The sequence below is a fragment of the Vigna angularis genome, chromosome 11, assembly GCF_016808095.1.
Source record: "Vigna angularis cultivar LongXiaoDou No.4 chromosome 11, ASM1680809v1, whole genome shotgun sequence".
NCBI classification, from domain to species: Eukaryota; Viridiplantae; Streptophyta; class Magnoliopsida; order Fabales; family Fabaceae; genus Vigna; species Vigna angularis.
Genome location: NC_068980.1, coordinates 6,049,758 through 6,063,688, shown reverse-complemented (window position 1 = coordinate 6,063,688; position 13,931 = coordinate 6,049,758). Strand labels below are relative to the sequence as shown.

General features: G+C 35.8%; 2 protein-coding genes and 1 pseudogene across 6 annotated transcripts; 2 read left to right on the top strand and 1 right to left on the bottom strand.

Annotated features, from left to right (window-relative positions):
- Window positions 1-2,645: 2,645 nt before the first annotated feature.
- Window positions 2,646-3,581, top strand: LOC128194755 (pentatricopeptide repeat-containing protein At1g71490-like). The gene has a single exon (XM_052870802.1). The coding sequence runs from the start codon at window positions 2,646-2,648 to the stop codon at window positions 3,579-3,581; it is 936 nt and encodes a 311-aa protein (XP_052726762.1).
- An 852-nt stretch (window positions 3,582-4,433) lies between these two features.
- Window positions 4,434-8,840, top strand: LOC108333987 (peptidyl-prolyl cis-trans isomerase FKBP53-like; annotated as a pseudogene).
- A 1,245-nt stretch (window positions 8,841-10,085) lies between these two features.
- On the bottom strand, window positions 10,086-13,632 carry LOC108332903 (pentatricopeptide repeat-containing protein At1g71490). Of its 5 annotated transcripts, none has more exons than XM_052870658.1 (3): window positions 13,391-13,632; window positions 13,196-13,307; window positions 10,086-12,477 (listed from the first exon to the last, which is right to left on the bottom strand). In XM_052870658.1, the coding sequence occupies exon 3, from the start codon at window positions 12,454-12,456 to the stop codon at window positions 10,258-10,260; it is 2,199 nt and encodes a 732-aa protein (XP_052726618.1). In that variant the 5' UTR covers window positions 12,457-12,477; window positions 13,196-13,307; window positions 13,391-13,632; the 3' UTR covers window positions 10,086-10,257. The 5 variants fall into 5 exon arrangements, with proteins under 5 accessions (XP_052726618.1, XP_052726617.1, XP_052726620.1 ...); XM_052870657.1 differs by having other exon boundaries at window positions 13,226-13,307; XM_052870660.1 differs by having other exon boundaries at window positions 13,196-13,303.
- Window positions 13,633-13,931: the final 299 nt, after the last annotated feature.

Genomic DNA, 13,931 nt, shown 5'->3' with positions numbered 1-13,931 from the left:
AAGGTATTAAACCTACAAAAAATTATTCAAGATTTTTATATTTATTATCTTTAATTATTATTGTTACATTTTACGTGTTTACAACTGTTTTATATGATTAATAATTAATATAAAATAACAAATTATATGTACGAATAAGAAGATGATCATGTTTTTTTTAGATGGTTTTCACGTTACTGTCGTAATTAATTGATAGTCTCTTAATTAAGACGTTTTCAATGAATTTATCTATTATTTTATTTAAAGAAGTATTAAAAATTATTCAAGATTTTTATATTTATTATCTTTAATTATTATTGTTACATCTTACTTGTTTATAACTGTTTTATATGATTAATATAAAATAACAAATAATATGTAAGAAGATGTTTATGTTTTTCGATGGTTTTCACCAAACTGTCATAATTAATTGATAGTCTCTTATTAGTTAAAATGTTTTCAGTGAATTTATTTATTATTTCATATTACTTGTAATATTTTTTTAATATTTATAAAATGTCATATTTCTGAATTTAAATACATAGTATCAAATAAAATGTATACTATTCAGTTAATGAAAAAAATTAAAGTCTCTATATATATATATATATAACTTTATTGTTCTGAATAATACTTCTCATCTTATTATTCATGTCTATATATAGTCTTAAAAGAGCAGCGAGCGGTTAACACAATGTCGCCCATTAAGGTCACAATCAAGACCGGGCGTCCAAACTAACATGTACCGACCGGTATTCCCCAGTCATAAACCGAGTGACCCTCCAAGAACGTTCGGTTCATGAATGGACCGAACGTCCAGCCAAGATGCAATCAGGACCGAGCGTCCAGCCATTGAGGAACCGAACGTCCGCCCAAGATGGCAATCAGGACCGTGCGTCCAGCCATTCATGAATCGAACGTCCGCCCAAGATGGCAATCAGGACCGAGCGTCCAACCATTCATGAACCGAACGTCCGCCCAAGATGGCACGTCCGCCCGAGAGGGCGATCATGACCGAGCGTCCAGCCATTCATGAACCGAACGTCCACCCAAGATGGCAATCAGGACCGAGCGTCCGTCCAGTGTGACCAGACAGTAGAACCAGATGGACGCCCACCCAGGTTGACATCCCTGGCCGACCATCATTCCCAACCGACCCGCACTTCGTGGACTACACGGTTAAACGCTAATGACTCATTAGAGCCCTTAACGAAGATTAAGGTATGATTGAGCCGTTATCAGGCCCACGAAAGGTAAAAGCCCATTACAATCAGTATAAATAAAGGATTCCAAGTATGAGTTCTGGACAAATGGCTTAGAACGTAACATATGCATGCATTATAGAACGCTCTTTCTTATAACTGACTTGAGCGTCGGAGTGCCTTTGGCAGGTACCCGACCACCCGGCTTGGAGTAGGAGGGTGACCATCTGGAGTACATAGGGAGAAAACCTACACAGCGCGTCCAATCCTCGGTAGAAAGGTGACCGTTCGTCCAGTTTTGGTCCGGCCTTCTTCAGCTCATGGGATTCAGCAGCGTCCGCCCAGCTCTCGTAAGTGTTCGATTCAATGAGCACAAGAGATGAAGTTACATACACTTCCATGATTTTGGGATATGGTATGGAGGGTGATGGAGGAACAGCTCTAAAACTATTTGAAGAGATGTGTGAGTTGGAGATTAAGCCAGATGTAGTGACCATGGTTGCAGTTCTCACAGCTTGTAGTCATTCTGGTCTAGTAGCACAGGGGGAATTGCTGTTTAAAAGGATGATAGATATTTATGGGATAGTTCCACGCCTCGAGCACTATGCGTGCAAGGCTGATCTCTTTGGGAGGGCTGGTTTTCTGAAAGAAGCGAAGGAGGTTATCACAGGGATGTCGTACAAGCCAACATTGTCAATGTGGGCTACTCTCAAAGGGGCTTGTCGAATCCATGGAGACACAGTGATGGGGGAATGGGCAGCAGAAAAATTGCTAGAGCTGAAACCTGATCATTCAGGTTACTATGTGTTGATTGCCAACATTCCGGCCTTCTTCAGCTCGTGGGATTCAGCAGCGTCCGCCCAGCTCTCGTAAGCTCTAAGTGCCATCAAGCGCCAAAGCCGCTTGTTCTGCGTCCGTCTGGTTTTCAGCAGCGCCTAGAGCCCCTGGAGATAGAGCCGCTCGATCCGCTTCAGCTGGAGAGAAAGCGTCCACCCGGTCCATAGCAGCTTCATTGCTCGTCCGCCAGCCTTTACAGTTCATGTTCGTCCGTCCGGTCTTCGACAAGCTTGTGTGTTTTAACAGGGTCCTCACGGATTCGGTCGAAACATATTCAATTGGATTTTTTTAGTTTGGTTGTTCTGATCATTTTGGCCGCAGCTTCTCCACCATTCATTTCTTAATTCTCTGTCGTAGAAATCCCACGTTGTTTGCAATACCTTGATGTTGGAGAAGTTACGAAACCAAACCAAACCCTAGGAATTTTTGCGAAGAAGGCATGTTGTTGCTTCTTCTCGTTTGCCATGATCATAGCCCACACATCGTTATTAGTTTATGCCATATTCCCCATTCCTTTCTATCCCCACACACCTCTTTTTGTCTCGTATTCAGAAGTGCATCCCAAAATTATGGAAACAAACCCCGCAACAATCACTCTTCAATCCCGTCTTGTGTAGCAATGCATCCATGGTTGGTGTTCTCATTGCATCCCTTAAGAACTTTGTGACCAATGGCCACCTACCAAATGCTTTCAAAACCTTCATTCAAATCCAGCACCATGCTTCTTCACACCTTCTCCTGCATCCCATTAGCTCCCTTCTCTTTGCTTGCGCAAAGTTTGAGTCATTGTCACAGGGTAAGCAAGTTCATGGCCATATCATCTCACTGGGTCTTCATCAAAATCCTGTCTTGGTTGCAAGGCTTATTGGTTTTTACACAAATGTTAATATCATTGGCGATGCCCAATTTGTCACTGAGAGCTCCTGTACTTTGGATCCTTTGCATTGGAATATGCTTATCTCGTCGTACGTTAAAAATGGGCTCTGTGGGGAGGCTCTTTCTGTGTATAAGAAAATGTTGAGTAAGCAGATTGAACCGGATGAATACACTTATCCTTCTGTTCTCAAGGCTTGTGGGGAATCGTTGGATATCAATACTGGGGTGGAGGTTCACAGGTCTATTGAGGCTAGCTCCATGAAGTGGTGTTTGTTTGTGCACAATGCTTTGGTCTCCATGTATGGCAGGTTTGGGAATCTGGAAGTTGCGCGTAACTTGTTTGACAATATGCCAGTTAGAGATACTGTTTCGTGGAACACTATAATCAGCTGTTATGCCTCTAGGGGTATGTGGGAGGAAGCGTTTCAGCTGTTTGGAAGTATGCAGGAGGAGGATGTTGAAAGGAATGTGATTATATGGAACACCATTGCCAGAGGGTACTTGCATTTGGGCAATTTCGGAATGGCACTTAAGCTAATTTCCCAGATGAGAACATCCGTTCATCTGGACGCTGTTGCATTGGTCATTGGGTTAAATGCGTGTTCCCACATTGGAGCCCTTAAATTGGGAAAAGAGATGCACGGTCATGCGGTGCGAATTCACTTTGACATGTTTGAAAATGTGTAAAATTTTGGGTAGGTGTCACAATATTATTACTCATATTCTTGTTATCTTTATCATTTGGAATCTCACTTCCTTTTTGTTTATGTATTTTTAATTTTGAGTGACAAATTTAGCTTGATCTTGTGAGTGTAACGCTATATTTGTATTTTTATTATAATACTTTCAAATATTTATTTTTCATTTTGCATTAGAATACAAATGTGAGTATAATCGAATGAAAAACACCATATTATAATAAAATTAGTGTTAGCCTATGGAAATTGAACTTATATCACTAATGTTATGTTTTTCCATAAGAAATGAGAATAAATACTGAAATAAACTTGTTGGAGCCTAGTTAAATATAATGGAAAACAAGTTATGCAAGAAAATTTAAAATTTGAAAAAAAAATTATGATAAAAGAAAATAAGACAGAGTTTTAAAAGTTTTAAAAGTTTAAGCAAAATACATTGCATAAAAATTCACTTTCAAAATAATAAATATTTATTAATATATATTGGTAATTCTACCAACTTAACAATTCAAGTAATTAATGGGAAGTGTTAAAAGTATCACAAAAATTCCGAAAAATATTTTTAGGAAGTGTTAAAAGTATCACAAATTTTTTTTCTAAACACGTTAAAAATTAATTTCAAAATAGTACTTTATGAGAGTGTGAAAAGAAATTAATGTTGTGAAATGTTAAAATTTAAATTCTAGAAATTACTTTTGATGATTATGGGAGTGATAGAAGAAACTTTGGGAGTGCACAAGAAAATGCCCAAGAATTAAATTGGACCAGCTAGCGAAAAATCCGAGATATTAAAAACACACCAATCTTACCTATCTAGGGTTGGTTTGTCTTTAAACGGCAGCTTCGTAACCAAAACGGCACTCGCTGTTAGGGTTTTTGTATATTTAAACAACGGTGACGTGGATTTCAATTTCATTTCCCAAATTTCAGAATGGGGTTCTGGGGTTAGTCATCTTCGTCCTTCTTCTCTCTTCTTGCTCCTTCAATGTAGTTCTAAATGCGCAAGCATTCAACTCTTTAACCTTTAATTCTGAAATGGCGTTTTAGCTTCTAATATTCTGTTTCTACTTGTTTTTCATTCATTTTTATCTCTGGTATGTGTTTTTTATTTTGCCTTTTTCATTTTCTTTGTGAGCTAAGGGATTGAAGTCAAACCTGGCAAACCGTGTCCTTATCACTCTGACAATGTGCGAGGGAAACTGCACGTTACTCAGGTTCTTCATTCATGAATTCAACTTTTGTTTCTTTCGAACACCCTGAGATTCCAGGATTTTTTTTTTCTTTGTATCTTGGGTTTGTCTTATGCAATTCTTGCTTGTTTTCTTTGATATTAAGCTTTGGAATATAATTTCATCGTGGGGTTTTAAGTTCGGACTCTTGATAAATTTGCTTGACCTTGTATCTTCATCGGATTAAGAATGCTTAATCAGTATAGTTTTTTCGTCGATATAACATATGCATTTAAATGTAATTCTATGTGGTTCGAATGCAATGGCACTCGAGGAGTCTGAAGTGTGTTGATATTTTTGAGTTGGATATAAAATGTCAAGGCAGGTATGTATGAACTATTTCATTTTTAGTTTTTTGTCCTAAAATTTCAGGCTACTCTAGGCATTGGCTCGTCGAAGGATAAAAGCATTCTTCAGTGCGCTTCTGGACACAAAAGTCCAGTTTTCTTGTGTTCATTGCTACCAAATAGAATTGAGTCATGCCCTTTGAATCTTAAGTTTGACATTGATGACTTAGTTGCATTCTCTGTGATTGGTTCACGAAGCATCACCTTTCTGGTTGTTTCGCGGCTGATGATGGAGATGAGCTTAAGGATGACTATGAATAGTATCCTTCTGAAGAACTTTCATTTATTGACTTATTTGCATTTCAACTTAAGGTTTTGTTTTTTTTTTAAATTTTTTTTATATAGTTGTGACTAGGACATAATTCTTGGTGTAAATTTTTTTTATTTTCTTCTTGATTTTCCTACTACGTTGTGAAAGTGATTCATGGGGGGAAGACATTGAAGGAACTGATACAACTGAATCATCTGAATATGATAGTGAAGATGAATATGATAATGGCTTTATTGTTATAGTGATGTTGATATTTACCGGTCTTCACCAGTCAGAAATAGTGGAGGTATTTTCATTCTATTATAAACTTTTCTTGAGGTCATGAAACAATTATACTCATTTTTTACTTTCATGTTATGTATATTTTTCTTTTAACTTTGTAGATTTCTTATTGATGTTCACATGTGTTTTTTTTTTTTCCATCTACAGATACACAAATATTAAATTTACAGTAAAATAGAATATGAAATGGCATCAAATACTCACATTCTACCAGTGTTTTTGTTTTGTGAAAAATAATGAACTGTCCAAGAAAATTTGTGTATGATTGTGTCCGGAAAATAATGATAACATATCTGCTATAAAATTCAATCATATATTTCTCACTTTCACTATTATAAGTTTTATCATTATTTTATCAACAATCATTCTTTTGTGCATCTGCTCATTTTAACACATGCATTCCTTGTGTGCTATTTTTGTTAAATAGCTGTTAGTGCCATAACATAGCGGAACTTCTCTGAGTCCCTAATTCCAACTATGTCTTCTGTTGCATTCACTATGATTATTTTGTTTCTGGCATGTGTCGTACATTCTCGTCATCTTTGACAATACTTCTGCCATATATAATTGATAATATACATCATATTTCAACTGTTGTGTGATAAGCCTGTGATGCTATCTGTTAGATGATATAGCAGATTGTTGGCTTTCTGTCATTTTCTACAATGTGCAATTTGTTAATGTTTTGAGTGTAGGAAAGAAACTGAAAAGTTTAAGGGAAAGAAAAAGTAAATTGGTTTCCACAGCTTCTGCTTCTGCATCATAGTTTGCAAGATTTTTCTATTAAAATCAACATTAATGACATGTGTTTTTCTTTCCCCCTTTTGTTTCAGTTGTAATTGAAGAAATAGTGGATGATGAAAACCTGAAACTGGAGATGATCAAAATAAGCAATTAAAGAAAAAGAAACAGGTAGCTAAGTTGAAACCAAAAGACAGCAAAATTTTCAAGTCTGAAATTGTTGCTAAGGGTGAGACTGACCTTGTGGAAAATGAAGATGAAGATGAAGATGGTTTTCCAATTTCCACTGCTGAGAAAGATGTTTCTATCTCTCAGAAGGCAGATGGAGAAATGAAAGGAGAACAAGCACTTAAGAAAATTGAGAATGCCAACAACAAGAGAAAAGATGTTGATCATTCTGCTAGAGTTAAACGGAAGGTTGACAGTGCTGATGAAGTTGAGCCACAGGATGGGTGAAAAAGATTACCATTTTAATTACTCCCGAGAATCAGTTTCCATCTAATATTTGCCTTGCCCACCTGATTCTTTTTGAAATACTTTCAAAAATATTGTGCTGGATGTTTTGTGCTAAACCCTTTCTGACGATTATAAATTGTTCAGGAAAAAAAAGAAAAGAAATAAGTTAAAGGAACGTATTAAAGAGGAAAATGCTGATGCATCTGGCAATAGCAATGAGACAAATGTTACTGCCCCAGATGAAAAGCATCCAGAGGCTGTCAAAACTACAACCAGCCAGAGTGATGTTTCTCATGCAAAGGATGAAAATGAGGGAAAATTGTCCAATAACGAGTAAGAACTGTCAACTAACTAGAATCAGTTTCATTCCACTAGGCTTTTGTTGTTACTGGCATTGATTGTCTTACATAGTACATAGATATCTGGTACCAAACTAAAAAGTTCTACTAGAAATACCACAATTGGAATTCAACTATATAGGATGTGTAATTGTTGGGTCTTGCTAGATTTTGTGGTGAACTTTGTTCCTGTGGAGTCATTTCTAATTACCCTTTCTATGCTTGAGATATTGAAGATTGGAAATTTAGGGGGGTGGGTTTCTGTGCCTTCTGTTTCAGTTTTAGGGTTATGTACTGTTTGCTAACTGTTTGTTTGTGATATTTGTTGCCAGGGTCGGTGCTGAGAAAAAAAACAAGAAAAAAAGGAAGAAAAAGTCCAAGGAGTTAGAAAGTTAGAAGGGGTAGCTGCTGCAGATCAAATTACTTCAAGTGCTGAAAAGCAGAATTTGCCTGTTGCCTCAGAGAAAAAGGGGAAGAAACAAACTGAGACTAAGCCATCTCAAGTGAGAACTTTTCCGAATGGATTGGTTATAGAGGAGCTCCTTATGGGTAAACCTGATGGCAAAAGAGCTGCTCCAGGAAAAAAGGTTACACATCACCTACAGATTTTTTTATGGTTGCATTGGCGTGGTTCACTGAAGGATAATTCTCTTCAACCTATGCTTTTTATATACTTTATTTTAACAGGAACTTATTGTTTGATTACAGGTCGGTGTTAAATATATTGGCAAGCTGCAAAAGGATGGGAAAATATTTGACTCAAATGTAGGAAGAGCACCCTTTAAATTTCGCCTGGGTATGTAATCTGATGTGTTGAATTTGCTGTGATTTTCCTTTTTATGTATGTTTCACTATTTCATGTTGTATTTGCAGGTGTAGGCCAAGTCATCAAAGGGTGGGAGGTTGGGATCAATGGTAATATATAATAAGATTTTAAGCTGTCTACTGCCTAGTAATTCTTTATACCAATTAAAGTTTTCTTGTTTCGACAGGGATGAGGATCGGGGACAAAAGAAGGATCACAATTCCACCATCTATGGGGTATGAATTTCCTAATTTTATCCTTTATTTGTTGAATTCGATTTCTCTACATTGATCATGTGTAGTTCGTGTCGTGAGAAGCATCTGTATACTTCAGTAAAAGCATCTGTGTATTTTTTCTTTCTTACTCTACGCACTTTAAAGGAGCTACTTGGTGTAATCAAATTACAAGTGTTTTGTTTTGTTTTGTTGCGCAGATACGCAGATAAGCGCGTTGGGACTATACCACCAAATGCGTGGCTTGTATTTGATGTTGAGTTGGTTGATGTTGATCGTTAATTTCCAACTATTCCGTTCCAAAGGTCTTTGCATCCTTTTTTCTATCCCTCATTGTTTGTGTCGGAGAATGTTAACCACACATTTGCCATTTTTGTTTCCAAGGGGCGTCTTAGAATAGAGGCCAAGTTTTGTAGGAAAATTTGGATTGCATAGAAGGAATTCACACAGCTTTACGAGTGTAGATTTGCAAATGTGTTTGCTTTCATTATAGATGGGAGAGCCATTTTATAACTGAAGAAATTATCATCCCTATTTTTTTTTTCTTTTTTTATGCTTTACTATATCTTTAATCCTTGTTTAAAATGTGTTATATTGTTTTTTTGTTGTTGAGATAACTGTATTTTTGATACGTTATATTTTATCCGTAGTTTTTAAATTCTTATCTTTTTTTTTTGTATAAATTGAATCGATTTAGATTTTTTGTAAAACTCAACAATTAAACCATCAACTTTTATTAATTTTTTCAAATCGCAAGTTTCCATGAAATTTTACTTAATTATTATATTTCAGTTCATGTTTTTTTAAAATATTTTTTATGTTGTAGTGGGGGTTTTAAATAAAATATCAAAAACAAGTATGGATAGAAGTAGGAAGTATAGCTGCTCTCCTATCCGACCCAAAAAAAAATTATTTGGTTAAAAAATTGAGATAATTCGAATTCAATAAACTTTAAGCACTTATTTTAATCAGATAGAAGTAGGAAGTATAGCTGCTCTTCTATCCAACCTGAGAAAAAAAAACATTATTTGGTTAAAAATTTGAGATAATTCGAATTCAATAAACTTTAAGCACTTATTTTAATTAGATAGAAGTAGGAAGTATAGCTGTTTACAAAGTAGGAATGACAATGAATAAGGTATGAATAATGTTTATTTTTTATTTGATTTATAATAATTTAGTTTTTGTTATTTATATATATATTTGTTTAAAAAATATTCACAAATATTTTAAAATTTATGAATATTTATAAATATTTAAAAGAATATATTTTATAAAATTTTAAAATATGTAAAATATAATATAAATTAAAATTTAATTTTAATTTTAATTACATTTTAATCTGATGAAATAAATTAATTTTAATTTTAATCAAATTTAATTTAATAAAATATAAATTAAATTTTTATTTTTAAATAAGATTAGTATTCATTTATAAATAAATATTAAAATAAATTTTATAAATAATAAACACTTGTAAGCACCAATTATTCATGAAGAACCGTTGATACTTGCACACACCTATTTTTACCATTTGTATGTAATTGTTACGGGGTTAATTATTAATTAGTGTGATCAGTATGGACTAATTATTGGCTGAAATTTAATTTCGATGATAAAAAGTAAGCTTTTTTTAAAGTCATTACTACTAAAATAAATAATTTGATCATTAAATAGTACTGTGACACCCTTTAAAAAATTATACCCACTTTATAATCCATTTTAATAATATAATAATATAGATTAAAATTTTACATTAAAAGAAAGGTTAATATAATTAAAATATTACTATTTAAATCGTCAAATGGCTGATTTTAATTTGATAGGTGTAAAAGTAAAATGACCACGATAATTACAGTGTGCAGAGTTCAATTTTTTTGCTTCATCTAGCAAGTTTCTGTTTTATAGGTGACAAACTGCTCCAGTTTGAAACTGTATAAATAAAACATATTCTAACTTCTACTTAGTATACATTCCCTACTATATTCATCTCCTCAAATTCTTCCTCGGATGAAACAAACTCCTCACTACGGACATAACCAGCATCTTTCATCAGCTCATTCAATCCATCCATCAAAGGGTAAATCTCATATGAATGAGGGTTAGAAGTGTCCCCCACCATAAAGGGAGAGAACTCAGTGCCAATATCAACCCAAGCACAACCAGGAGCTTTTCTCACGCCCAAATTCCTCATATAAGTCCTCACCTCTGCTAGTTTGCTCCAACAACCAGCAGCAGCATACATGTTGGCAATCAACACATAGTAACCTGAATGATCAGGTTTCAGCTCTAGCAATTTTCCTGCTGCCCATTCCCCCATCACTGTGTCTCCATGGATTCGACAAGCCCCTATGAGAGTAGCCCACATTGACGATGTTGGCTTGTACGGCATCCCTGTGATAACCTCCTTCGCTTCTTTCAGAAAACCAGCCCTCCCAAAGAGATCAGCCTTGCACGCATAGTGCTCGAGGCGTGGAACTATCCCATAAACATCTATCATCCTTTTAAACAGCAATTCCCCCTGTGCTACTAGACCAGAATGACTACAAGCTGTGAGAACTGCAACCATGGTCACTACATCTGGCTTAATCTCCAACTCACACATCTCTTCAAATAGTTTTAGAGCTGTTCCTCCATCACCCTCCATACCATATCCCAAAATCATGGAAGTGTATGTAACTTCATCTCTTGTGCTCATTGAATCGAACACTTTTCTGGCTTCTAACACTTTGCCAGACCTTGCATACATGTCCACCAGGGCATTCCACAACAATAAATAGTCCTTAAACTGTTCACGCTTCATAATGTAGCAGTGAAACTCTCTGCCATGCTGCAGGTTCGCTATGCGAGCACACAGGGGAAGAACGCTTGCAATGGTCACATAATTAGGTTCAACACCCTTCCGTAACATCTCTCTGAAAAGAAAGGATACTTCCTCAGTTTGATCCACATGTGCATATCCAGAAAGAATGGCATTCCAAGATATCAAACATTTCTCTTCCATTCTATGAAACACCATAAATGCATGCCCAAGATCTCTACACCTAGAATACATTGTAATCAATGCATTTTTCACATTCTCAAACATGTCAAAGTGAGTTCGCACCGCATGACCGTGCATCTCTTTTCCCAATTTAAGGGCTCCAATGTGGGAACACGCATTTAACCCAATGACCAATGCAACCGCGTCCAGATGAACGGATGTTCTCATCTGGGAAATCAGCTTAAGTGCCATTCCGAAATTGCCCAAATGCAAGTACCCTCCGGCAATGGTGTTCCATATAATCACATTCCTTTCAACATCCTCCTCCTGCATACTTCCAAACAGCTGAAACGCTTCCTCCCACATACCCCTAGAGGCATAACAGCTGATTATAGTGTTCCACGAAACAGTATCTCTAACTGGCATATTGTCAAACAAGTTACGCGCAACTTCCAGATTCCCAAACCTGCCATACATGGAGACCAAAGCATTGTGCACAAACAAACACCACTTCATGGAGCTAGCCTCAATAGACCTGTGAACCTCCACCCCAGTATTGATATCCAACGATTCCCCACAAGCCTTGAGAACAGAAGGATAAGTGTATTCATCCGGTTCAATCTGCTTACTCAACATTTTCTTATACACAGAAAGAGCCTCTCCACAGAGCCCATTTTTAACGTACGACGAGATAAGCATATTCCAATGCAAAGGATCCAAAGTACAGGAGCTCTCAGTGACAAATTGGGCATCGCCAATGATATTAACATTTGTGTAAAAACCAATAAGCCTTGCAACCAAGACAGGATTTTGATAAAGACCCAGTGAGATGATATGGCCATGAACCTGCTTACCCTGTGACAATGACTCAAACTTCGCGCAAGCAAAGAGAAGGGAGCTAATGGGATGCAGGAGAAGGTGTGAAGAAGCATGGTGCTGGATTTGAATGAAGGTTTTGAAAGCATTTGGTAGGTGGCCATTGGTCACAAAGTCCTTAAGGGATGCAATGAGAACACCAACCATGGATGCATTGCTACACAAGATGGGATTGAACAGTGATTGTTGCGGGGTTTGTTTCCATAATTTTGGGATACACTTCTGAATACGAGACAAAAAGAGGTGTGTGGGGATAGAAAGGAATGGGGAATATGGCATAATAACGAGGTTTGTTTTCATCATCCACTATTTCTTCCATTACAACTGAAACAAAAGGGGGAAAGAAAACACATGTCATTAATGTTGATTTTAATAGAAAAATCTTGCAAACTATGATGCAGAAGCAGAAGCTGTGGAAACCAATTTACTTTTTCTTTCCCTTAAACTTTTCAGTTTCTTTCCTACACTCAAAACATTAACAAATTGCACATTGTAGAAAATGACTGAAAGCCAACAATCTGCTATATCATCTAACAGATAGCATCACAGGCTTATCACACAACAGTTGAAATATGATGTATATTATCAATTATATATGGCACAAGTATTGTCAAAGATGACGAGAATGTACGACACATGCCAGAAACAAAATAATCATAGTGAATGCAACAGCAGACATAGTTGGAATTAGGGACTCAGAGAAGTTCCGCTATGTTATGGCATTAACAGCTATTTAACAAAAATAGCACACAAGGAATGCATGTGTTAAAATGAGCAGATGCACAAAAGAATGATTGTTGATAAAATAATGATAAAACTTATAATAGTGAAAGTGAGAAATATATGATTGAATTTTATAGCAGATATGTTATCATTATTTTCCGGACACAATCATACACAAATTTTCTTGGACAGTTCATTATTTTTCACAAAACAAAAACACTGGTAGAATGTGAGTATTTGATGCCATTTCATATTCTATTTTACTGTAAATTTAATATTTGTGTATCTGTAGATGGAAAAAAAAACAGTGCAAACACACGTGTGCAGAAATTTCCGATCACAGCGGCACCTTATCTGGACTTGCTCCGAGCTATTTCCGGTGAGGTTACAAACACACGTGACACTTTTGCAATAACCCTCAAGCCCTCTGGCTAAAAAACAGGGAATAAGAATATGCTTTCACTACACATTCCACCCCCAAATCGGAAAAGAAAGAGTGAAAAAATGAACTCACCAGATGCAGGCAAGGGTAGGCATGCACAATGCTCGCTCCAAAAATGGATTCACGGACAGATTTTTCTCCGACAGCGGGGATCGCAGAGATGGAAGTGAAAGGGTGAGAGACTGTCGCGAGAGAAGGAAGAAGGATTCTTAGATTTTCAGGGTTTTTAGGTTTTAGGGTTTTTTTTTTTAATTTTTAAATAAGAGTAAAAAAATGGAGAGGAAGGTGCAGTATGGCTCAAAATCTCTACGCTGAACCTACTTTCAGGAGCATATATTGACGTGTTTCTGAATTTTTTTACTATTATTTTCATATCAATAAATTTGTAGACACGTTTTATATTTATTATTTTATATTTTATAAATATAATATTTATTTTTGTTAATGATCAAAATATTCTTAAAAATAAATTGAAAGCAAGGTAATAGTTAATTTTTTTTTTCTTACTAAGATTCAGGGACAGGGTACCATACCATGTCATGTGCTTATGTACTTCACAAATTAACTAAAATAATCTTTGGATATAAACTTTTACAATTTCAAGAAAATTAAA

What these genes read in the sequence shown, in the direction of transcription:
- LOC128194755 (XM_052870802.1), top strand. Translation starts at nt 2,646, where the DNA reads ATGGTTGGTGTTCTCATTGCATCCCTTAAGAACTTTGTGACCAATGGC.
- LOC108332903 (XM_052870658.1), bottom strand. Translation starts at nt 12,456, where the DNA reads ATGATGAAAACAAACCTCGTTATTATGCCATATTCCCCATTCCTTTCT.